Below are 24,295 nucleotides of genomic sequence, written 5' to 3'. Positions count from 1 at the left end.
AGGAGGGTGGGGGCCGTTCTAATCTCTGGGGGGAGTTGATTCCAGAGGGCCGAGCCGCCACAGAGAAGGCTCTTCCCCTGGGGCCCGCCAAACGAGTTTGGTCGACGGGACCCGGAGAAGGCCAACTCTGTGGGACCTTATTGGCCGCTGGGATTCGTGCGGTAGAAGGCGGGTCCGGATGTATTCTGGCCCAATGCCATGTAGGGCTTTAAAGGTCATTACCAACACTTTGAATTGTGACTGGAAACCGATCGGCAGCCAGTGCCTTGAAAGGGACAGTAGTCACGCCCCTTATAGGGCCTCTTAGGAATGGGATGAGGTCAACAATGGACAGTCTAAAGGTTGAAGTTTTGGATATTTGGGGAAGAAATCAGAGTCCGGTAGTGCATTCCAGGTGTTGGTGGGTTGTTTCTCTTTCAATCCCAGGTCTAAAACATGGGAAAGCTGCTTCAAACTGACTACAAAGAGACTATTATATCTTCACAAAAGGAAGTTCCTTTCCTTAGAGACAAAGCAAGGCCTTCATCATTTATGGCTGCCTGGAAATTTAGGACTTTTGCGTAATATGGTGAAAATGCATTTATGATTTGTGATTTTCATTAGAAAAACACGTCCTTCCTTCACAGAGATAACTTTATAATTTCTGTTTATAGGTCCTGAAAAGGATAATGGTTATAAACATGTTTTAAAAATATTTTAAAAAGGGAAGAGACACCAAAACATTATATTTAGTGATATACTATCAGTCTGTTAAATATAAGTTACCAGAAGAATATCACACTGTGTGGGATAAATTTTATAATTGGATTAATGGAAAGTGAGAAACAAAGGTAAATAAATCCAAAATTGGGGAAACCAAAGGAACAGAAATGTAACTGTAAATGTTTTCAAGCGTAATGTTCTTATTGTATATTCTTTTTTCTTCTTGTCATTGTTTCTTGAGATCAAAGCACAGCTTAGAGGGAGAAAGAGGAAGTGGTTAGAGAGAAGGGGAGGAGGGGAGGAGAGAGGAAGGAAGAGAATAAAGGTAGGCAGAAGAGGTTGGGAGAGGAGTGAGAAAGAAAAGCAGAAATAGAGACTGATGAACTACTAACATGATTTAGGTGCAAACATGGCAATATAAGAGATTGGATAGAATTATGTCATTGTATATGCTATTGCAGTGATTTTCAACCTTTTTTTGAGCTGCGGCACATTTTTTACATATACAAAATCATGGGGCACATTGAGCGGGGGGGGAGTGGGGGGCTAAACAAAGTTTGGACAAAAAAATTCTCTCTCTCTTCCTCCCTTTCGCTCTATTTCTCTCCCTCCTTCTCTCTCTTCCTTCCTCTCTCTCCATCCCTTTCTTTCTCTCTTCCTTCCTTCCTCTCTTTTTTGCTCTATCTCTCCCTCCTTCCCTGCCTTTCTTTCTCTCTCTCTTGCTTTCTTTCTCTCTATTGTTTTCTTTCTCTCTCTCTTTCTCTTCCTTCCTTCCTTTTTTGCTCTATCTCTCCCTCCTTCCCTGCCTTTCTTTCTCTCTCTCTCTTGCTTTCTTTCTCTCTGTTTTCTTTCTCTCTCTCTCTCTCTCTTTCTGAGCTTTGCGGCACACCTGACCATGTCTCGCGGCACACTAGTGTGCCCCGGCACACTGGTTGAAAAACACTGTGCTATTGATCCTACATTGCCGATCAGTTTCCGGTCACAATTCAAAGTGTTGGTTATGACCTATAAAGCCCTTCATGGCACCGGACCAGATTATCTCCGGGACCGCCTTCTGCCGCATGAATCCCAGCGACCAGTTAGGTCCCACAGAGTGGGCCTTCTCCGGGTCCCGTCAATTAAACAATGTCGTTTGGCGGGACCCAGGGGAAGAGCCTTCTCTGTGGCGGCCCCGACCCTTTGGAACCAACTCCCCCCAGATATCAGAGTTGCCCCCACCCTCCTTGCCTTTAGTAAAGTTCTTAAGACCCATCTCTGTCGTCAGGCATGGGGGAACTGACACATCTCCCCCGGGCCTATTAAATTATTAGATTTGTTTTTTACATTGTTCTTGTTATTGTTGTGAGCCGCCCCGAGTCTACGGAGAGGGGCGGCATACAAATCTAATAAATAAAATAAATAAATAAATTGTTCAAGGTATATGCATTGAAATATGTATTAATTCCATGTTGGAATTGGGCGGCATATAAATGCAATAGGTAGCCAAGATAGATAGCTATAGATGGTGATAGATGGATGGATATAGATAGAAACAGAGATGTATATCTAGATGCTAGCTAGCTAGAAAGAAAGAAAGAAAGAAAGAAAGAAAGACGAAGCAACTTAGAACCAAGGAGAAATTTCCTGACAATTAGAACAATTAATCTGTGGAACTGCTTGCCACCAGAAGTTGTAAATGCTCCAACACTGGAAGTTTTTAAGAACCTGGGCAACCATGTCTGAAGTGCTGTAGGGTTTCTTGCCTAAAAAGGGGGTTGGACTAGAAGACCTTCAAGGTCCCTTCCAACTAGAATAATATAATAAATAATAATTTTGGGGGAAAGGAAAATAAGTTGACCCCTCCACTTCCTCTTTTGTAGCAGACCCTCAAACACTGCCACATCACCCCCCCCACCCCACCGTGTCACTTCGCAGGGGGGGAACTCCAGAGGAAATGAGGTCCAATCCTGAAATTAGGTAAAACACAGAGTCCAAACAGGGGGGAAAAACGAAAGCGACACCTTCACTGAGAAAACATATTTGTTTTAATATGGCAAACTCTTTATTTCACAGCTGGGACCGAGATAAAAACGTAGAGGAAGGAGACGAACTACGTAACAAACAGTCCTCTTCTACAACCGACGGCGGATTAAGGTATGAGGAAAGGGTACCGAAAGAAGGAAGGAAGAAAAGGGAGGGAGGGAGGAGAAAGAAGGAAAGGGAAAAAGGAAGGAAAGAGAAAGAAACAAAGAAGGGAGGGAGGAAGGAAAAAGAAAGAAGGAAAGAAAGGGAGAAAGGAAGGAAAGAGAAAAAAAGAAACGAGTGAGGGAGGAAAGAGAAAGAAGGAAAGAAAGGGAAAAAGGAAGGAAAGAGAAAGAAAGAAACAAAGAAGGGAGGGAGGAAGGAAAGAGAAAGAAGGAAAGAAAGGGAGGGAGGAAGGAAAGAGAAAGAAGGAAAGAAAGGGAGAAAGGAAGGAAAGAGAAAGAAAGAAGAAAGGAAAGAGAAAAATCGGGAGGGTTGGGATGGGGACAAGGATGAGAAAATTCGATGTCTTTTGTTCGTGGCAAACATAAGATACCATTTTATATATGGAGAGAGCGAGAGATGAAGAAAAGGCAAACAATCCTTAAGATCATCCAGCAGGTTCATTTATTAATTCGGATTTGCAGGCTCCGCAGGGACTCCGGCTCACAGGGGCGCCCCGCCCCGCAGGCGTAAATTCAGAGTAACGGTGCCGCCGGGGCAGATGTTGTAGTCGGCGATCGTGCGCACATCCTCCAAGGTCTGGCTCCCGTAAACCAGCCAGAACTGGTCGTCCTGGACGGCCTCGCGCGCTCGGATCTGAGCTCGGAACTGCCGCACCGTCGCGGAAGGCAGGACGTGGTAAGTGTTGGTCCCGCGATTGGAGTTCTTCAGCAGGATCGGGATGGACTCCTCATCCTTGATCATCAGCAGGAGGGTGTCGCCGGTCCGGAGCCCGTAGTTGGCCAGCGGGGTGCCATCCTGGAGGTCCAGATGGGCGCCGTTGGTGGAAGCCAACTTCTGCTGGTAGGGGGCCACCCCGCTCTGCCGGCCCAGTTGGGTTTTGAAGTCCCAGACGGTTCCGTTGGGGGAGCAGAGCACGGAGTGGACCTGGCCGGTCAGCAGCTTCACGTTGAGATTCAATTCCTGGGGGGGGGGGGGATTTAAGGGGGGGGAGAGAAAAGCGCAGCGTCCTGGATTAGGCATCTTGGAGAGTCAGAGCGCAATTTAGAGGATCGCTTAAATCGGGCGGTGGATTGGGCCCCAACCCAACCCCAGCCGCCCACCCTCCCCAGAATGACCCGTGGGGTGGGGGCTTCAGGACCCCGCTTGGAGAAACCCCCCGGGGAATAGCGGGTAAGAGTAAGGGGCGTGCGTAAACGCACTACTACGCCTGTCCTACAGTCCTCTTTGATCTCGATACAAGCCTGCTACTCTCCCATATACGTTTGATAAGTTAAATACAATAAAGTATTGATAAGTTAAATGCAATAAATGAAAATAAAAAACCTGCCCCCGGCCCCAGAGGCGCGCAAAGTCGACCTCAAGAGTAAGGGGCGCGCTACTACGCCTAGCATCCCTGCCCTACAGCCCTCTTTTTATTTACGTTGATACAAGCTGCTACTCTCCAACACACGTTGTATTTATTAAATACAATAAATGGAAAATAAAATAACCCACCACCACCACCCCGGCCGCAGATTCGACCTCTCCAAATTTCTAAGCGTAAGGGGCGCGCTACTACGCCTAGCATCCCTATCCTACAGTCCTCTTTTTACTTAGGTTGATACAAGCTGCTACTCTCCTATACACATTAAATACAATAAATGAAAATAAAATAAACCCCCCGGCCGCAGAGGCGCGCAAAACTTGCAAATTCCCACGGCCGCGCAGCGCTTTCCCCCCCCCCCCTCGCTCCTTACCATCTTCGGCGTTTGGAGATCGTTCTGTCGGCAAATACACAACGAAACCCACAAAGCCACTGGCTCCGACCGCCTCCTTTTTATACAGTCCGGCCGGATTTGGACTCCTCCCGGCGGAGGTGGGACTTCTTCGGAAAAGAAAACTCGGCGGCGCGGCGGAGGAAACGAAACTGGAAAAGGAAAGGGGAAAAGCGAAAGCGAAACGGGGAGATGGGGAGACGGGGCTGGGCGAAAAGGCGAGCGGGGAAAGGTTTCTTTTTCCCGGGTTTGGGGCGGAGGGGGGGGATAGGGGATGCCCGACGACTTTAGGTCATCAGGATACAAACTGGGTTTCTCGGAAGGGCCGCCCTTGGCTGGCCCAGGATGATGGAGACATATAGCCACTAAAACCCTCATTGTGTCTTGGACTAGATAGATAGATAGATAGATAGACAGACAGACAGACAGACAGACAGAGATAGAGAGAGAGTGGTAGGTAGGTAGGTAGGTAGATAGATAGATAGATAGATAGAAAAATAGAGAGAGAGAGTGGTAGGTAGATAGATAGATAGATTCTGTAGATAGATAGATAGATAGATAGATAGATAGATAGATAGATAGATAGATAGATAGATAGATAGATAGATAGATAGATAGACAGATAGACAGATATATATATATAGAGAGAGAGGTAGATAGATAGATAGATAGATAGATAGATTCTGTAGATAGAGAGAGAGGTAGGTAGGTAGATAGATAGATAGATTCTGTAGATAGATAGATAGATAGATAGATAGATAGATAGATAGATAGATAGATAGATAGACAGACAGAGAGAGAGAGGTAAATAGAGAGAGGTAGGTAGATAGATGATAGATAGATAGATAGATAGATAGACAGACAGAGAGAGAGGTAAATAGAGAGAGGTAGGTAGATAGATGATAGATAGATAGATAGATAGATAGATAGATAGATAGATAGACAGACAGACAGATAGACAGACAGATAGACAGACAGATAGATAGACAGATAGATAGATAGATTCTGTAGATAGAGAGAGAGGTAGGTAGATAGATAGACAGACAGACACAGAGAGAGGTAGAGAGGTAGATAGAGAGAGGTAGGTAGGTAGATAGATGATAGATAGATAGATAGATAGATAGATAGATAGATAGATAGATAGATAGATAGATAGATAGTTTGGAGTGACGTCAGTTTTAAAAGGGACTCAGGGACTGATTCCAATTTCGCCCCCCTCCCCAAAAAGTTGCTAAATTAGAAATTTATGAATAGAATAGAATTCTTTCATTGGCCAAGTGTGATTGGACACACAAGGAATTTGTCTTTGGTGCAGATGCTCTGTGTACATAAAAAGAAAAGATACATTTGTCAAGAACCATTAGGTGCAACACTTCATGATTGTCATAAGGTACAAATAAGCAATCTGGAAACAATATTAATATAAATCAGTAATGACAATAATACAGTTGGAAGGGGTCTTGGAGGTCTTCTAGTCCAACCCCCTGCTTAGGCAGGAAACCCTATGCTACTTCAGACAGAGGGTTATCCAACATCTTCTTAAAAACTTCCACTGTTGGAGCATTCACAACTTCTGGTGGCAAGCTGTTCCACTGATCAACCGTTCTGACTCTCAGGAAATTCCTAAGTTGCTTCTCTCCTTGTTTAGTTTCCACCCATTGCTTCTTGTTCTACTCTCAGGTGCTTTGAGAATTTGATTCCCTCTTCTTTGTGGCAACCCCTGAGATGTTGAAAGACTGCTATCCTATCTCCCCTGGTCCTTCTTTTCATTAAACCTGCCATGCCCAGTTCTCGCAATCATTCTTCATATGTTCTAGCCTCTTGATAGAATAGAATGAGAAAGAATAGAACAGAACAGAATAGAATTCTGTATTGGCCAATGTGATTGGACACATAAGGAATTTGTCTTTGGCGCAGATGCTCCCAGTGTACATAAAAAGAAAATATATATTTGTCAAGAATCGTGACGTACAACACTTAATGATTGTCATAAGCTACAATTAATTAATCTGGAAACAATAAATATTAATATAAATCTTAAGGATACAAGCAACAAGTTATAGTCATAAGTGGGAGGAGATGGGTGATGGGAACAATGAGAAGACTAATACAGTAGTAATAATAATGTAGCCTTAGTGAATAGATTGACAGTGGTGAGGGAATTATTTGTTTAGCAGAGTGATGGCGTTTGGGGGGGAAACTGTTCTTGTGTCTAGTTGTCTTGATGTGCAGGGCTCTGTAGCAACATTTAAGGTTAGGAGTTGAAACAGTTTGTGTCCAGGATGCGAGGGGTCAGTCAATATTTTCACTGCCCTCTTTTTGACTCGGTCCTCAGTGGAAGGCAGGTTGGCAGCCATTGTTTTTTTCTGCAGTTCTGATTCTCCTCTGAAGTCCGTGTCGGTCTTGTTGGGTTGCCGAACCGAACCAGACAGCTATAGAGGTGCAGATGACAGACTCAATGATTCCTCTGTAGAACTGGATCAGCAGCTCCTGGGGCAGTTTGAGCTTCCTGAGTCGGCGCAGAAAGAACATTCTTTGTTGTGCTTTTTTGATGACATTTTTGATCTGTCCATTTTAGATCTGGTCGAACCTAGAAATTTGAAAGTCTCTACTGTTGATACTGTATTGTGTTCTGTCGGGCTCTCTGGTAGAATCCTCCCAAAAATTCACAGGTACAAATTTCAGACACACACACGTTTGAAAATTCAAAACAATGTTCTTTATAATGAAAATTCACTTAATTAAACCAAGACCTCTTTTGGTATAGCCAAGAGCACTGGTCTCCAAACAACCTGGTAATTGGTACAAGTCCCTTATCAGTTCTGTGATACTTAGCTTGCAGCTGTGAGGCAATTCACAGTCCTTCTTCTTTCACAAAGTGAAACACACTTTGCCCTGGTTTAGTTTCAAAGCGGGGAAAAATCAGCACACAAAGGTCAAAGTCAGTAAAGCAGTCACGAAACACAACGATCAGATAATCCTCCACAATGGCCAAACCCACAGGCTGCTCTTTATAGCAGCCTCACTAATGACCACAGCCCCACCCAACCACAGGTGGCCTCATTTTCTTTGATAATAATCTCTCAGTTGTTGCTGCCTATGCATCGCTCTCCGCATGCGTGGCTGTATCATGAACTCTTGTTCTGAATCCAAGGAGGAGAGAGATAATTGATCTCCTTCTGAGCTGTCTGCCCCACTCTCCTCCTCCCTGTCACTCATGTCTTCTTGGTCAGAGGAGCCTTCATCATCAGATTCCACCGGGGGCAAAACAGGCCTGCAGCATGTGGATGTCTCCCCCACATCCACAGTCCTTGGGGCAGGAGCTGGGCCAGAGCTAACCACAACATATTGTAAGATGTGGAAGTATGGAAGGGTTTCCCCTAAACTCTACCACCATTTCCACGGTTTTGAGCGTGTTAAGTTCCAGATTGTTCCAGTCACGCTACGAGAATATTGTTCAACCTCCTGTCTGTATGGGGTTTCATTGTTGTCTCGAATGACACTGTTGTGTCATCTGCAAACTTCAGCAGTTTAACAGGTGGATCATCTGAGATGCAGTCATTGGTGTGTAGAAAAAAGAGAAGTGGTGATAGTACACAACCTTGGTGTGTATGTGTGTGTGTGTGCCAATAGTACAGGCATCTGATGTGATTTTGCCTAGCTTAAGTGTTAGCCAGGGGTCTCCAAACTTGGGAACTTTAAGACTTGTGGACTTCAACTCCCAGAATTCTCCAGCCATTCTGGAAGTTGAAGTCCACAAGTCTTAAAGTTGTCAAGTTTGGAGACCTCTGTGTTAGGCTGTGGGTCTGAGCTCCCAGCTTGGCAATTCCGTTGCAAACCTTTTGTCACCATTCAAGGAGATATCATCAGGGCGTTTTGAATTCCTCTGTCAAAACGCAGGTCTTTAAATGCCATTTTTAAAAAATGTGTTGCGAATGGGCGTAGATGTGGTTTGTTTATAGTATCAAATAGAAAGCACTTAAAGGCAAGGACTTTGTCTCAGTAACCAGAGCCAGTCAATCAAATACTGTAGTCCGGAAACCAGACCATGACTCATAAGAGCCTGAACAAACAACGCCCACACCAAGTTGCATCACATATTGTGGTATTCAAAACACACTGAGAATGTCTCTGTCAGCATTCCACACTGGGCTAATCAATGTCAGAATACCGAACGTCAAACAGAGTATAGTGGTGCCTCTACCTACGAACGCCTCTACTTACGAACTTTTCTAGATCAGAACCGGGTGTTCAAGATTTTTTTTTACTCTTCTCAAGAACCATTTTCCACTTACAAACCCGAGCCTCCAAAACTGTAACCGAGCCTCGAGTCCCCAGAGAGGCATCGGACCAGAATATATCCTGGACCGCCTTCTGCCGCACGAATCCCAGCAACCGGTTAGGTCCCACAGAGTTGGCCTTCTCTGGGTCCCGTCAACTAAACAATGTCGTTTGGCGGGACCCAGGAGAAGAGCCTTCTCTGTGGCGGCCCCGACCCTCTGGAACCAGCTCCCCCCAGATATCAGAGTTGCCCCCACCCTCCTTGCCTTTCGCAAGCTCCTTAAAACCCACCTCTGTCGTCAGGCATGGGAGAATTGAAATTTTTCCCTTCCCCCTAGGCTTATAGAATGTATACATGGTATCCTTGTATGTATGAGTGGTTCTTTAAATTGGGGTTTTTTAGATTATTTTTAATATTAGATTTGTTCACATTGTCTTTTTTATTGTTGTTAGCCATCCTGAGTCTTCGGAGAGGACAAATCTAATACAAATCTAATAAATACAAATACAGATAATAGAAATCTAATAAATACAAATCTAATAAATACAAATACAGATAATAGAATAGAATAATATAGAGTAGAATAGAATAGAATTAGAATAGAATAATATAGAGTAGAATAGAATAGAATATAGAATAATATACAGTAGAGTAGAGTAGAATAGAATAGAATAATATACAGTAGAGTAGAATATAATATAATAGAATAATATACAGTAGAGTAGAATAGAATAGAATAACATACAATAGAGTAGAGTAGAATAGAATAGAATAATATACAGTAGAGTAGAATAGAATAGAATAATATACAGTAGAATAGAATAGAATAATATACAGTAGAGTAGAATAGAATAGAATAATATACAGTAGAATAGAATAGAATAATATACAGTAGAGTAGAATAGAATAGAATAATATACAGTACAGTAGAATAGAATAGAATAATATACAGTAGAGTAAAGTAGAATAGAATAGAATTCTTTATGGGCCAACTGCAATTGGACACACCAGGAATTTGTCTTTGGTGCAGATGCTCTCAGTGTACATAAAAGAAAAGAGACATTTGTCAAGAATCATGAAGTACAACATTTAATGATTGTCATAGCGGTCAAATAAGCAATCAGGAAACAATCAATATTAATATAAATCTTAAGGATACAAGCAACAAGTGTATAGTCATACAGTCCTAAGTGGGAGGAGATGGGTGATGGGAATGATGAGAAAAAACTAGCAATAATAGTGCAGACTTAGTGAATAGTTTGACAGTGTTGAGGGAATTATTTGTTTAGCAGAGTGATGGCGTTCTTGTGTCTAGTTGTCTTGGTGTGCAGTGCTCTGTAGCGACGTTTTGAGGGTTGGAGTTGAAACAGTTTGTGTCCAGGACGCGAGGGGTCCGTCAATATTTTTTCTGCCCTCTTTTTGACTCAAAAAAGTCTATTGTTGTTGTTTTGTTGTTGTTATTTATTGTATTTATTGTATTTATATCCTGCCCCTCTCTGAGGACTCGGGGCGGGGTATAAATAAAAACTAGGAGTTTAGTCATTTGCAAACCCAGCTAGGGAATTGTACGGCAAGGGATACACAAAACACGTTTGGCAATTGTTGTGGGTTTCTAACCATCTTCCATAAAATCGCCTAAAACACGATTTGAGTATTGCCCACAATGATCATATGTGAGTGACATAGGGGAAGGTCTGGTAGGGAAGTTTTGCCTATTTGCCGATGACTCTAAAGTGTGCAATAGGGTTGATATTCCTGGAGGGGTCTGTAATATGGTAAATGATTTAGCTTTTCTAGATAAATGGTCAAAGCAATGGAAACTGCAGTTTAATGTTTCCAAATGTAAAATAATGCACTTGGGGAAAAAGGAATCCTCAATCTGAGTATTGCATTGGCAGTTCTGTGTTAGCAAAAACTTCAGAAGAGAAGGATTTAGGGGTAGTGATTTCTGACAGTCTCAAAATGGGTGAGCAGTGTGGTCGGACGGTAGGAAAAGCAAGTAGGATGCTTGGCTGCATAGCTAGAGGTATAACAAGCAGGAAGAGGGAGATTGTGATCCCCTTATATAGAGCGCTGGTGAGACCACATTTGGAATAATACTGTGTCCAGTTCTGGAGACCTCACCTACAAAAAGATATTGACAAAATTGAAGGGGTCCAAAGACGGGCTACAAGAATGGTGGAAGGTCTTAAGTATAAAACGTATCAGGAAAGACTTCATGAACTCAATCTGTATAGTCTGGAAGACAGAAGGAAAAGGGGGGACATGATCGAAACATTTAAATATGTTAAAGGGTTAAATAGGGTTCAGGGGGGAAGTGTTTTTAATAGGAAAGTGAACACAAGAACAAGGGGACACAATCTGAAGTTAGTTGGGGGAAAGATCAATAGCAACGTGAGAAAATATTATTTTACTGAAAGAGTAGTAGATCCTTGGAACAAACTTCCAGCAGACGTGGTTGGTAAATCCACAGTAACCGAATTTAAACATGCCTGGGATAAACATAGATCCATTGTAAGATAGAATACAGGAAATAGTATAAGGGCAGACTAGATGAACCATGAGGTCTTTTTCTGCCGTCAGACTTCTATGTTTCTATGTTTCTATGCTGCAACGTCCTACCGGTCAATGACTACTTCAGCTTCAACCGCAACAACACAAGAGCACGCAACAGATTCAAACTTAATACGAACCGCTCCAAACTTGACTGTAAAAAATATGATTTCAACAATCGAGTTATCGAAGCGTGGAACTCATTACCGGACTCAATTGTGTCAACCCCTAACCCCCAACATTTCTCCCTTAGACTCTCCACGATTGACCTCTCCAGGTTCCTAAGAGGCCAGTAAGGGGCGTACATAAGTGCACTGATGTGCCTTTCGTCCCCTGTCCAATTGTCTTTGCTTTCTCTCACCTATCATATATATTTTCTTCCTTTCATATATCCTCTCCTCTAAGTTCACTTTACCCCTATATATATTACTACATGTCTATTTTTCTTCCTATGTATTTGTGTATTGGACAAATGAATAAGTAAATAAATAACAACACTCGGGCGTTTTGATGAAAACGTCGCGCACGTGAGCCAAGGGGAAAAGGAAGGACTTTTAATTTTCTGGACTTTCAGCAAAAATTTTCCTGAGATATAATAACAGCATCCTAGGTTTCCCTAAAGTCAGCCCCTTCTCCTGCAATTTCAGGAGAGGAATATGTGAAATACACAAGTAACCGTTACTACAATCGGGAGTCGACCAATGCAAACCTGAGTTGGGTTTTAGAACAGAATAGAATAGAATTTTTATTGGCCAAGTGTGATTGGACACACAAGGAATTTGTCTTGGTGCATATGCTCTCAGCGTAGATAAAATAAAGTATACATTTGTCAAGAATCATGTGGTACGACACTTAATGATTGTCATAGGGGTCAAATAAGCAATGAAGAAGCAATATTAATAAAAATCTTAGGATATAAGCAACAGGTTACAGTCATACAGTCAACATGGGAGGAAATGGGTGATAGGAATGATGAGAAAAACTAGTAGAATAGAAGTGCAGATTTAGTAGAAAGTCTGACAGTGTTGAGGGAATTATTTGTTTAGCAGAGTGATGGCGTTCGGGAAAAAACTGTTCTTGTGTCTAGTTGTCTTGGTGTGCAGGGCTCTGTAGCGACGCTTTGAGGGTAGGAGTTGAAACAATTTGTGTCCAGGATGTGAGGGGTCAGTAAATATTTTCCCTGCCCTCTTTTTGACTTGTGCAGTATGCAGGGCCACAAAGGAAAGGCAGCTTGGTAGCAATAGTTTTTTCTGCAGTTCTGATTCTCCTCTGAAGTCTGTGTCGGTCCTGTTGGGCTGCAGAACCGAACCAGACAGTTATAGAGGTGCCGTTGACAGACTCAACGATTCCTCTGTAGAACTGGACCAGCAGCTCCTTGGGCAGTTTGAGCTTCCTGAGCTGGCGCAGAAAGAACATTCTTTGTTGTGCTTTTTTGACGATGTTTTTGATGTTAGGTGACCATTTTAGGTCTTGAGATAGGATAGAACCTAGAAATTTGAAGGTCTCTACTGTTGATACTGTGTTGTCTAGTATTGTGAGAGGTGGAAGGGTTTCTCTTAAAGTCTACCACCATTTCTACGGTTTTGAGTGTGCTCAGTTCTAGATTGTTCTGGTCACGCCACAAGGAAGAGTTGTTCAACTTCCCGTCTGTATGCGGATTCATCGTTGTCTCGAATGAGTCCGATCACTGTTGTATCATTTTATTCCCGGATCCCACCATAAGTGGGATCCGGGCATAAAATGTCTTGAATTGAATTCCTCCAGCAAAGTTTTAAAGCTTAATTTTACAGACTGATATATAATTCTTGATTTTCCCATATATTGGCAGCTCTTGATGTAGGGGTTAAAAGGCAAAATGCTTTGCTGTTTCCCCTCCAGCATTTGAGATCCGCGCGGGGGCTCTTCATAATAGAATGCATCTTCCTTCCCCCCAAGGCACCTGCATGGCCACCTGGAAAAGACACAAAAAAATGGCACTGACACACACAAAAATGCAACTTGGAAGGGGGGTGGGTAATGGGCTGGCTCTGTTCAAAAGTGCTCTTGCTAACATGTTGTAGGCCGCCCTGAGCCTAAGGAGAAGGGCGGTATTAAAAGAATGGAATAAATAAACAAATCAATAAATAATTTGCTGCGGCCAGGTGCGGGCGACTGATGATGTTACCTAGATTGGGCTGTGAAAGGTTTGCTAGAAAACAGCCAAGCATAGAGTAGTAGTAGTAGTAGTAATAATAATAATAATAATAATAATAATAATAATAATAGTAATAATAATAATAATAATAATAGTAATAATAGTAATAATAGTAATAATAATAATAATTTATTGGATTTGTATGCCGCCCCTCTCCGTAGACTCGGGGCGGCTAACAACAATAATAAACACAACATGTACAATCCAATAATAAAAAACAACTAAAAACCCCTATTATAAAACCGAACATACACACAAACATACCATGCATAACTTGTAATGGCCTAGGGGGAAAAGCTATCTCAACTCCCCCATGCCTGGCGGTATAAATGAGTCTTGAGTAGTTTACGAAAGACAGGGAGGGTGGGGACAGTTCTAATCTCTGGGAGGAGTTGGTTCCAGAGGGCCGGGGCCGCCACAGAGAAGGCTCTTCACCTGGGGCCCGCCAAACGACATTGTTTAGTCGATGGGACCCGGAGAAGGCAAACTCTGTGGGACCTTATCAGTCGCTGGGATTCGTGGTGGTAGCAGGCGGTTCTGGAGGTAATCTGGTCCATTGCCATGTAAGGCTTTAAAGGTCATGACCAACACTTTGAATTGTGACCGGAAACTGATCGGCAGCCAATGCAGGCCACGGAGTGTTGTAGATACGTGGGCAAATCTGGGAAGCCCCACGATGGCTCTCATGGCTGCGTTATGCACGATCTGAAGTTTCCGAACACTCTTCAAAGGTAGCCCCATGTAGAGAGCGTTGCAGTAATCGAACCTCGAGGTGATGAGGGCATGAGTGACTGTGAGCAGTGACTCCCGGTCCAAATAGGGCCGCAACTGGTGCACTAGGCGAACCATAGTAATCATTATGTTCATCCTCCTCCTCCTCTTTTCCTTTCCTTCTCCTTCTCTCCACAAACCTCAATCTCTTCTGATGATGTTTATTTATTTTATTTATTTATTTATTAAATTTGTATGCCGCCCCTCTCCGTAGACTCGGGTCGGCTCACAGCAGTAATAGAAAAACAATGTACAATACAAATCTAATAATTAAAACTAAAAACCCATAATTTAAAAAACATGCACACAACATACGGTACCATACATAAACAATATAGGCCCGGGGGAGATATCTCAATTCCCACATGCCTGACGGCAGAGGTGGGTTTTAAGGAATTTACGAAAGGCAAGGAGGGTGGCGGCAGTTCTAATCTCAGGGGGGAGCTGGTTCCAGAGGGTCGGGGCCGCCACAGAGAAGGCTCTTCCCCTGGGTCCCGCCAAACGACATTGTTTAGTCGAAAGGACCCGGAGGAGGCCGACTCTGTGGAACCTAATCGGTCGCTGGGATTCGTGCGGCAGAAGGCGGTCCCGGAGATAACCTGGTCCGATGCCATGAAGGGCTTTATAGGTCATAACTAACACTTTGAATTGTGACCGGAAACTGATCAGCAACCAGTGCAGACTGCGGAGTGTTGGTGTAACATGGGCATACTTAGAGAAGCCCATGATTGCTCTCACAGCTGCATTCTGCACGATCTGGAGTTTCCGAACACTTTTCAAAGGTAGCCCCATGTAGAGAGCGTTACAGTAGTCGAGCCTTGAGGTGATGAGGGCATGAGTGACTGTGAGCAGTGAGTCCCGGTCCAAATAGGGCCGCAACTGGCGCACCAGGCGAACCTGGGCAAACGCCCCCCTGGCCACAGCTGAAAGATGGTTCTCTAATGTGAGCTCATTTATTTGTTTATTAGGTTTGTATGCCGCCCCTCTCCATAGACTTAGTAGGGTATTTGTAAAGGGTATTGATTATATATGAAAATTGATATGGAAGCGATGGGGAGAGATTTGAAACATTTTAGCCTATTCAATGTGAGATACTAGAATTCGGAACAGCTTAAATGGGGTTTTAGCTAATAGCATTAAAAAATTGGGCAGCTGTTTTTATTCAGATGTCAAAAGTGAAGGTGGTAGCATTGTACAGTATTTCATAACTTTTTCAAGTTGATTTATTGTAAAACAATTTGATGTGGTTGTTATAATTTTTATGGAGAGGAAAAAAAAAAATTTGCCAAAAAAAAAAAAGACAAGAAAATGAGCGAGCCCAGGGAGTATCAAGGGCTCTACAGTCTTCCTCCTCCTCTTCCTCCTCCTCCTCCCCCCCTCTGCGAACCCCACTCCCTTTTAGCACTGGTGATGTTAGCTAGTTGGGTCACGAGATGTCTGTTTGACACTGCACAACCAAAGCTTCTTATCCCAGAGAAAACCAGCAAAAATGCAAATTTTGCCGTTCTTTTTTCCCCTCACCGGCACATTCCAGGGTTCCACCGGAGAGCCATTTGGTTTCCGACAGCAGATCATCTCAGCATAAGATTTCGCCTTTTCTGCCATCCGATCCCAGCCTTTTGCCTCTCCGAGGTTGTTGGTTGGATCTGCTGGATCGAGGATCACGGGCCTGAAGTCCAATAAAGAAAGTTAGAATCCTAAGCCTACAAAACTTTTGCCAGACCCATCCTAGACTACTGCTCATCTGCCTGGAACCCATATCACATCTCAGACATCAACACCCTTGAAAATTTATTTATTATTAATTTTTTTTTTAATTTATTCATTTGTCCAATACACAAATACATAGAAAGAAAAATAGACACGTGATAATATAAAAGAGGGTGAAAGTGAACTTAGAGGATATATGACAGAAAGAGAATATATAAGATGGGTGAAAGAAAGGAAAGACAATTGGACAGGGGACGAAAGGCACACCAGTGCACTTATGTACGCCCCTTAAAATGTCCAAAGATATTTCACCAGAAGAGCCCTTCACTCCTCCACTCGAAACAGAATATCCTACGAAAATAGACTAACAATCCTGGGCCTAGAAAGCCTGGAACTACGGCGCCTAAAACACGATTTGAGTACTGCCCACAAGATCATATGCTGCAACGTCCTACCGGTCAATGACTACTTCAGCTTCAACCACAACGACACAAGAGCACGCAACAGATTCAAACTTAATACGAAGCGCTCCAAACTTGACTGTAAAAAATATGATTTCAACAATCGAGTTATCGAAGCGTGGAACTCATTGCCGGACTCAATTATGTCCACCCCTAACCCCCAACACTTCTCCCTTAGACTCTCCACGATTGACCTCTCCAGGTTCCTAAGAGGCCAGTAAGGGGCGTACATAAGTGCACTGGTGTGCCTTTCGTCCCCTGTCCAATTGTCTTTCCTTTCTCTCACTTATCATATATATTTTCTTTCTTTCATATATCCTCTCCTCTAAGTTCACTTTTACCCTTAAATACAAATATTACTACATGTCTATTTTTCTTCCTATGTATTTGTGTATTGGACAAATGAATAAAATAAAATAAAAAATAAAATAAGCGCAGAGTTCAGTTTCCCACCGTCTGTGATTCAGAGTTTTAACATGAAGGAAGTGGAAGCATTTCTTCCCTGGAGGAGAGGCAGGTTAAAGATCAATCGAATGAAATCAGGTTTAATTTGGGGGGCTGATCGCTCCAGGACCCACTCAAGAAATGTTGATAGGGCAACATCTGGTGTGCCCTCCGATATGGCACACAAGAAGTTGGGTGTAGGGTTAGTGATTTCTGACAGTCTCCAAATGGGTGAACAGTGCAGTCAGATGGTAGAGAAAGCGAGTAGGATGCTTGGCTGCATAGCTAGAGGTATAACAAGCAGGAAGAGGGAGATGGTGATCCCGCTGTATAGAGCGCTGGTGAGACCCCATTTGGAATAATACTGTGTTCAGTTCTGGAGACCTCACCCACAAAAAAGAGATGGATCAAATGGAACGGGTCCAAAGACAGGCTACAAGAATGGTGGGAGGTCTTAAGCATGAAACTTATCAGGAAAGACTTCGTGAACTCCGTCTGTCTAGCCTGGAGGACAGAAGGAAAAGGGGGGACACGATCGAAACATTGAAATATATAAAAGGGTTCAATAAGGTTCAGGAGGGAAGTGTTTTCAATACGCAAGGGAACTCAAGAACAATCTGAAGTTAGTTGGGGGAAAGATCAGAAGCAACGTGAGAAAATATTATTTGACTGAAAGAGTAGTAGATGCTTGGGACAAACTTCCAGCAGACGTGGTTGGTCAATCTACAGTAATTTAATTTAAATGTGCCTGGGATAAACTTCGATCCATCCTAAGATAAAATACAGGAAATAGTATAGGGGCAGACTAAAGGGACCCGGAGGTCTTTTTCTGCCATCAATCTTCTATGTTTCAATGTTTTGAAGGAAGGGAGGGAGGGAGGGAGGGAGGGAGGGAGGGAGGGAGGGAGGGAGGGAGGGAGGGAGGAAGGAAGGAAGGAAGTGTAGGGTTTCTTGCCAAAAAGGGGGTTGGACTAGAAGACCTCCAAGGTCCCTTCCAACTCGTTGTTGTTGTTGTTGTTGTTATATACAAGTCTAATAAATACTACTACTACTACTACTAATAATAATAATAATTTGTTGTTGTTGTTGTTATTATTATTATTATTAGCAACAGCGCAAACGGTGTCTACATTTTACTCCAATTTTAAAGTTTCTCCACTAGGGACAAATGTCATTACTGATTTTTGAAAGGAAAAAACTGCCTTAGTATCCAAGGTGGGAGACTGACCTGTTTTTCCCAAGTTGGGCCTGTAAATACTGCTTGATGGTCTCATTTTCAATACCATAGTATTTTGTCCAATAGATGCGAAGCTCCTTATGTTTCTCAATGAGCCAGAGCACTGTCCGGAAACCCTCTGCCATGTTGAACTGGTATTGTCCACTTCCTTGCTCCCAGGCGTAGACAGTGAGTAGCTCAAGGGCATACTTTGCCGGGAACGACTTTTCTTGCACCTGGGTGGCACAAAAATACAGTAGTACCTCTACTTAAGAACTTTTCTAGAGAAGAACTGGGTGTTCAAGATTATTATTTTTTTTGCCTCTTCTCAAGAACCATTTTCTACTTAAGAACCCAAGCCTGGAAAAATTCCCCAGGAAATTTGAGAACACCACGAAGGCCCGGCCAGTTTCCTGCCATTCCCCCTGGGTTTCTCTCTCTGGTGCAGTGTATGGGAGGCACGTACTCCTCCTCACCGTCTCAGAGTCCCTCTTTTATTTTTTTAAGCCTTAAAGTTTTGGATTTTTTTGATTCCCCTCCCCTTCTTCCTTCGGCAGCGACTGTCCTCCTCCTCTTCTTCTTCTTCCTCCTCCTCCCACCCAAATTCCGAGCTTTTATTTCTTTCCTAATGAGTTTGCAGGCATTATTTGCTTTTGCATTGATTCCTATGAGAAAAGTTACTTCTACTTACAAACTTTTCTACTTAAGAACCTGGTCATGGAATGAATTAAGTTCTTAGGTAGAGGTACTATTGTACAAGTAAGGGCCATGCATAAGTGCGCTAGCGTGCCTCCCGTCCCCTGTCCTATTGTCTCTCCTATATCTCATATTATTATTATTATTATTGTTGTTGTTGTTGTTGTTGTTATTATTATTATTATTTCAATACAACACAACAAACGAGATCACTATGCTGGATTTCATATTTCATCACCAGTTGGGCGTTTCCCAAGCACCTAGGACTGCGTGATGTAGCAGCGAATTATATGTGCCGATCCCAGTAAAGCGGCCTTTTGCAATTGACAGGTGGAGATTAGGTCAATTCCGATGGTTTTCAAATGTCCGTTGAAATCCTTTGACACTGCGCCCAGCGTTACAATGACCACTGGGACCACTTTCACAGGCTTATGCCAGAGTCGTTGCAACTCGATCTTTAGATCTTCATATTTCACTAATTTCTCTAATTATTATCTATTATTATTATTATCATTATCATCATCATCATCATCATTATTTTTTTATTATTATTATTATTATTATTATTATTATTATTATTATTTGGATTTGTGTGCCGCCCCTCTCCGAAGACTCGTATCGGATCTACTATTCTACTATTCTATTCTTCTTATACTCCTCTCATAACATCCTTCTATTCTCTTATTGATATATTCTACTCCTAAATTTTCACTTCTATTCTTTCTCTAATCTATTTTACTTGAGTATAACCTCTACAACCTTCATGGTGTATTATTGTGCATTGGACTAACTAACTAACTAACTAACTAACTAACTAACTAACTAACTAACTAACTAACTAAATATCAAATTCAATTAAACGGACCTCTTTGTACCAGTGTTTCACCAGGCGGATGAGGTTCTTCAGCTTGGTGGGTCGGGGCTTTATGAAATCCCTTTGCAGCTCCGTGAAGCAGGGAGAGAACTCGCCTTTCCCACCACACTCGATAAGACCGACGTATATCTGAGGGTCTGGCCTGGAGCCGTTGTATTGGCCTGTCGAGAGAAAATTCAGCTAGGCCTCAAAAGCCCTTTTGAAATTGTATACCTGTTGTGAGTGGTCCCACCTCCGAAACTCAGCTGGTCACGGATTTCGAACACCAAGAAACGGAGGAATACTGGCATCGCCCGCCATCTGAAAGTGAGAGTGAAGGGGAATTGGAGCCTGGGGAACCACCAGAGACTGTAGAACCTCCCCCAGTTAGGGTATTTAATTAATTAATTAATTTAATCGTTTTTAGTATTGGATTATTATTGTACGCTGTCTTATTATTGTTGTTAGCCGCCCTGAGTCTCCGGAGAGGGGCGGCATACAAATCCAATAAACAATAATAAAAATAATAATAATAATTATCCCAAAGGACTCAAGGCAGCTCACAGTAATAATATGAAAAGAAATAGAAAGAGATACAGAACAATAAAAAGTCGAAAATAATAAAAAAACTAAAAAAAACCCCCATATTAAAAGAAACCCATTGATTATAAATCAGTCATAATCCCATACATACATACCATTCATACAGTGTGGCCCTGTCAATTGTTAGTTCATAGCCCCACCGCCCAGGCTCCCCAGTGTTGTCTGCGCCAGAGGACGATGTGGACTTTGAGGATCCCCTGTTAGATGTGTGAGTCAGAAGGATATGAGCCAGGCATGAATATCTCTCTAGAAGGGGGTCTAGGCATTGAATATCTCTATGGGACATTTATCCACACCCTTTCTGTATATTAGGAGAGGCTGCTGGGACAAGAGCTGGGATGGGCTACTGCCCAGATGGGGGGGACGGACACAGTGGGGTAGCGAAAATGGAGCTCCACCCCAGAGCACCCAATTTGCACTGAAAGATGTTGAAATAAAATGTAAGGTGTCCTGCAGAAGCCACGCCCAACAGTGTGGTAGTAAAAAATTTGGTAGCTCTTCACTGGAAAAGAGAGAGAGCCTAGAGCAGGGGTCCCCAAACTACAGTATTCCCTCGATTTTCGCGGGTTCAAACTTCGCGGAAAGCCTATACCACGGTTTTTCAAAAATATTAATTAAAAAATACTTTGCGGATTTTTCCCTATACCACGGTTTTTCCCACCCGTTGACGTCATATGTCATTCCCAAACTTTCGTCTGCCTTTAATAAATATTTTTTTTTAATAAACTTTAATAAATAAACCTGGTGAGTAATAATCTAAAAGGTTGCTAAGGGAATGGGAAATTGCAATTTAGGGGTTTAAAGTGTTCAGGGAAGGCTTGTGATACTGTTCATAGCCAAAAATAGTGTATTTACTTCCGCATCTCTACTTCGCGGAATTTCGACTTTCGCGGGCCGTCTCGGAACACATCCCCCGCGAAAAGCGAGGGAACACTGTATTTACACAGGGGGCCGATTCACTGTCCCTCAGACTGTTGGAGGGCCGGACTTTTTAAAAGTCCTCCATTTTTCTTAACATCGCCCTGGGGTAGGAGGAGGAGAAAGTCCCCAATTCCTTGCCGAGTTTTCTCTTTCTGTCTTCCTTCCTCTCCTTTTTTCTCTCTCTCTTTATTTCTCTTTCTCTCTCACGCTCTGCCGTAGGGCAGCAACACTTCCTCTCCCTAAAGGCGGGAAAGAAAGGGGCCAATTGCAGGCCCGCTTTCCTCCCTGCACCCTTGGCTTTCCACCTCTCCTCGCTGCCGCCAGATGCTCAGGAGTAAGACCGCACGCACTGAGTGGACAGGAGATTCGATCGGAAAAATCTCAGGAAGAACACCCACCGAGGGCATCGTAGGCCGGCAGGATATCAAAGTCAATGAAATCCACAGATGTTCTTGAACGTAATTTGAATTGGAGCACCCGAGGGTTGGGCCACTTGGACTTCTCAAACTCCAGCTCCAAGTACATGTTCTCCTTGCATTCCTCGAGACGCCTCTCGATCTCATCAATGATCCTCTTTCGATCCTTTTTCTGGTCTGTGTAACTGTGGAAGACGTTTAAGAACAGCACCAGGTCGGCATCTGATAATTGCCGCTTCACCAGGTCAGCGGTGGGGGTTTTCATGGCGGTGCCCTTCCCCAGTGATCCTCCCTGGGAAAGGAAGAAGAGAGGGTTTCACATAGAGCAGGGGTCGGCAACCCACGGAGCGGCATGAGGGTCTTTCAGCCCCCTGCTGTGGCCTCCTGCCCCATCACCAGCTGGCTTTGCCCTGTCCTCCCTCACCTGGCCTCAGGATGAGAGATATTCATGGAGGCCAAGTGTATCATAGGTGGTGATTGAAACGGGTGTCCAAGTGCTGCCTCTCTGTTGGTTGAGGAAGGCAGGGTTCCCTTGGGTCCCATTTGTTGGGGGTCCAAGGAAAGGGAGGGTTTGGTCTTCTCTTTCTGCTCAAGATCCCCATGGACAATTGGTGGGACACTGTGGGACACAGAATGTTGGACTCAATGGGCTTTGGCCCAATTCATTCTGGCTCTTCCTTCCTCCCTCCCTCCCTCCCTCCCTTCCTGCCCTCTCTTTCTCTATGTTGGTTGAGGCAGGCAGGATCCCCTTGGGTCCCATTTGTAGGGGGTCAAGGGAAAGGGAGGGTCTTGCTTTTTCTTTCTGCTCAAGACCCCCATGGACAATTGGGGGGCCACCGTGGGGCACAGAATGCTGGACTCGATGGGCTCTTCTCTCTTCTCTTTGTTCTTCCCTTCCCTCTCCTCCCCTCCTCTCCTCTTCCCTCCCCTCCCCTTCTCTCCTCTCCTCTTCCCTTCTCCAGCCCGAACTGGCAGGGAAGCAAAGCCTTCCTTTTTTCCAGGCGACCCTCCTGCGCTGCCTCGTCCTCTCAGGTGGGGTAGGGGTGAGGTGGAAGGTAAGGCGATGCCTGCTTTCACTCCACATCCACCTAGTGTGTGTCCGTCCAATTCAGACCACAGAATATTTCAAGGAGGAAATATTCCAAGGGCAGCTTGCTTAGTGGCTGGCGGGGTGCAGGGGGGGGGGGAGGAGGAGGAAAGCCCTTCCCCACACCGTCTCCTTTCCCTGGGCAGGGTCTCTCTCTCCCCTCCCCCTGCCTGCCCATCCTCGGCTCACCTTGACCACTTTCAGCACTTTCGTATGGCGCCAGGGCTCATCTTCGAAGCAGTACCGCTTGAGAAACTCACAGATGCGGTCGATGTCTCCGCGTGCCTTGCTCAAAAACTCCTCACTGGGCTGCAGGTGGTTACCGTGGAACGTGTCCAGCATCCACGATACGACGTGGCCGAGGGAACCCATGGCCAGGCGGGCGAGTGGCTGTCCAACACAAAACCCTTCAGGCAAAGGCTTTCGTTCCACTCTCCCTTCGGATCACTTTCGTTTCCTGCCTGGAGAGGAAGGGAGGGTGGAGCTGGCAGCGCTGGGAAAGGCCGAGAAGGGAAGGCTTTATTTTATTTATTTATTTTGTTCAATGTACCATGAAGGCCATAGAGGTTATACTCGAGTAAAATAGATTAGAGAAAGAAGAGAAGTGAAAATTTAGGAGTACAACTGCACTAGAGTGCCTTCCGTCCCCTGTCCTATTGCTCTCCTATATCTCCTACACCTTTCTTCTATTAGAAACAAAGAAACATAGAAGACTGACTGCAGAAAAAGACCTCCTGGTCCATCTAGTCTGCCCTTATACTATTTCCTGTATTTTATCTTTGGATGGATCTATGTTTATCCCAGGCATGTTTAAATGCAGCTACTGTGGATTCTTCCTTCCTTCCTTCCTTCCTTCCTTCTTTCCTCCCTCCCTCCTTCCTTCCTTCCTTCTTTCCTTAGAAATATTGAAACATAGAAGATTGATGGCAGAAAAAGACCTCCTGGTCCATCTAGTCTGCCCTTATACTATTTTCTGTATTTTATTTTAGGATGGATCTATGTTTATCCCAGGCATGTTTAAATGCAGCTACTGTGGATTCTTCCTTCCTTCCTTCCTTCCTTCCTTCCTTCCTTCCTTCCTTCCTTCCTTCCTTCCTTCCTTCTTTCCTCCCTCCCTCCCTCCTTCCTTCCTTCCTTCCTTCTTTCCTTAGAAATATTGAAACATAGAAGATTGATGGCAGAAAAAGACCTCCTGGTCCATCTAGTCTGCCCTTATACTATTTCCTGTATTTTATCTTTGGATGGATCTGTGTTTATCCCAGGCATGTTTAAATGCAGCTACTGTGGATTCTTCCTTCCTTCCTTCCTTCCTTCCTTCCTTCCTTCCTTCCTTCCTTCCTTCCTTCCTTCCTTCCTTCCTTCCTTCCTTCTTTCCTCCCTCCCTCCCTCCTTCCTTCCTTCCTTCCTTCTTTCCTTAGAAATATTGAAACATAGAAGATTGATGG

At 43.8% G+C, this 24,295-nt stretch overlaps 2 protein-coding genes across 2 annotated transcripts; both read right to left on the bottom strand.

The window, feature by feature from the left end:
* Nucleotides 1-2,708: 2,708 nt before the first annotated feature.
* On the bottom strand, nucleotides 2,709-4,693 carry ISG15 (ISG15 ubiquitin like modifier). Its single transcript, XM_070763065.1, has 2 exons — nucleotides 4,626-4,693; nucleotides 2,709-3,849 (listed from the first exon to the last, which is right to left on the bottom strand). The coding sequence occupies exons 1-2, from the start codon at nucleotides 4,626-4,628 to the stop codon at nucleotides 3,370-3,372; spliced, it is 483 nt and encodes a 160-aa protein (XP_070619166.1). The 5' UTR covers nucleotides 4,629-4,693; the 3' UTR covers nucleotides 2,709-3,369.
* Nucleotides 4,694-12,197: 7,504 nt separating this feature from the next.
* Nucleotides 12,198-23,309, bottom strand: LOC139173331 (2'-5'-oligoadenylate synthase 1A-like). The gene is made up of 6 exons (XM_070763064.1): nucleotides 23,040-23,309; nucleotides 21,746-22,055; nucleotides 19,836-20,005; nucleotides 18,287-18,510; nucleotides 15,965-16,112; nucleotides 12,198-13,429 (listed from the first exon to the last, which is right to left on the bottom strand). Exons 1-6 carry the CDS (start codon nucleotides 23,220-23,222, stop codon nucleotides 13,382-13,384), a joined length of 1,083 nt encoding a protein of 360 aa, XP_070619165.1. The 5' UTR covers nucleotides 23,223-23,309; the 3' UTR covers nucleotides 12,198-13,381.
* Between the last annotated feature and the right edge of the window lie 986 nt (nucleotides 23,310-24,295).

This window comes from Erythrolamprus reginae, chromosome 10, assembly GCF_031021105.1.
Source record: "Erythrolamprus reginae isolate rEryReg1 chromosome 10, rEryReg1.hap1, whole genome shotgun sequence".
In the NCBI taxonomy this organism is placed as follows: domain Eukaryota; kingdom Metazoa; phylum Chordata; class Lepidosauria; order Squamata; family Dipsadidae; genus Erythrolamprus; species Erythrolamprus reginae.
Note: the sequence above shows the minus strand (reverse complement) of the source record. Positions and strands in the feature narration are given on the sequence as shown.

Excerpts from the sequence above, each read along its gene's own strand:
- LOC139173331 (XM_070763064.1), bottom strand. The coding sequence starts at position 23,222 with ATGGGTTCCCTCGGCCACGTCGTATCGTGGATGCTGGACACGTTCCAC. Across the intron at positions 20,006-21,745 it reads GCCGGCCTACGATGCCCTCG|GCCAATACAACGGCTCCAGG; the intron begins GTGGGTGTTCTT and ends TTCTCTCGACAG. Across the intron at positions 16,113-18,286 it reads GCCCAACTTGGGAAAAACAG|GCCCGTGATCCTCGATCCAG; the intron begins GTCAGTCTCCCA and ends ATTGGACTTCAG.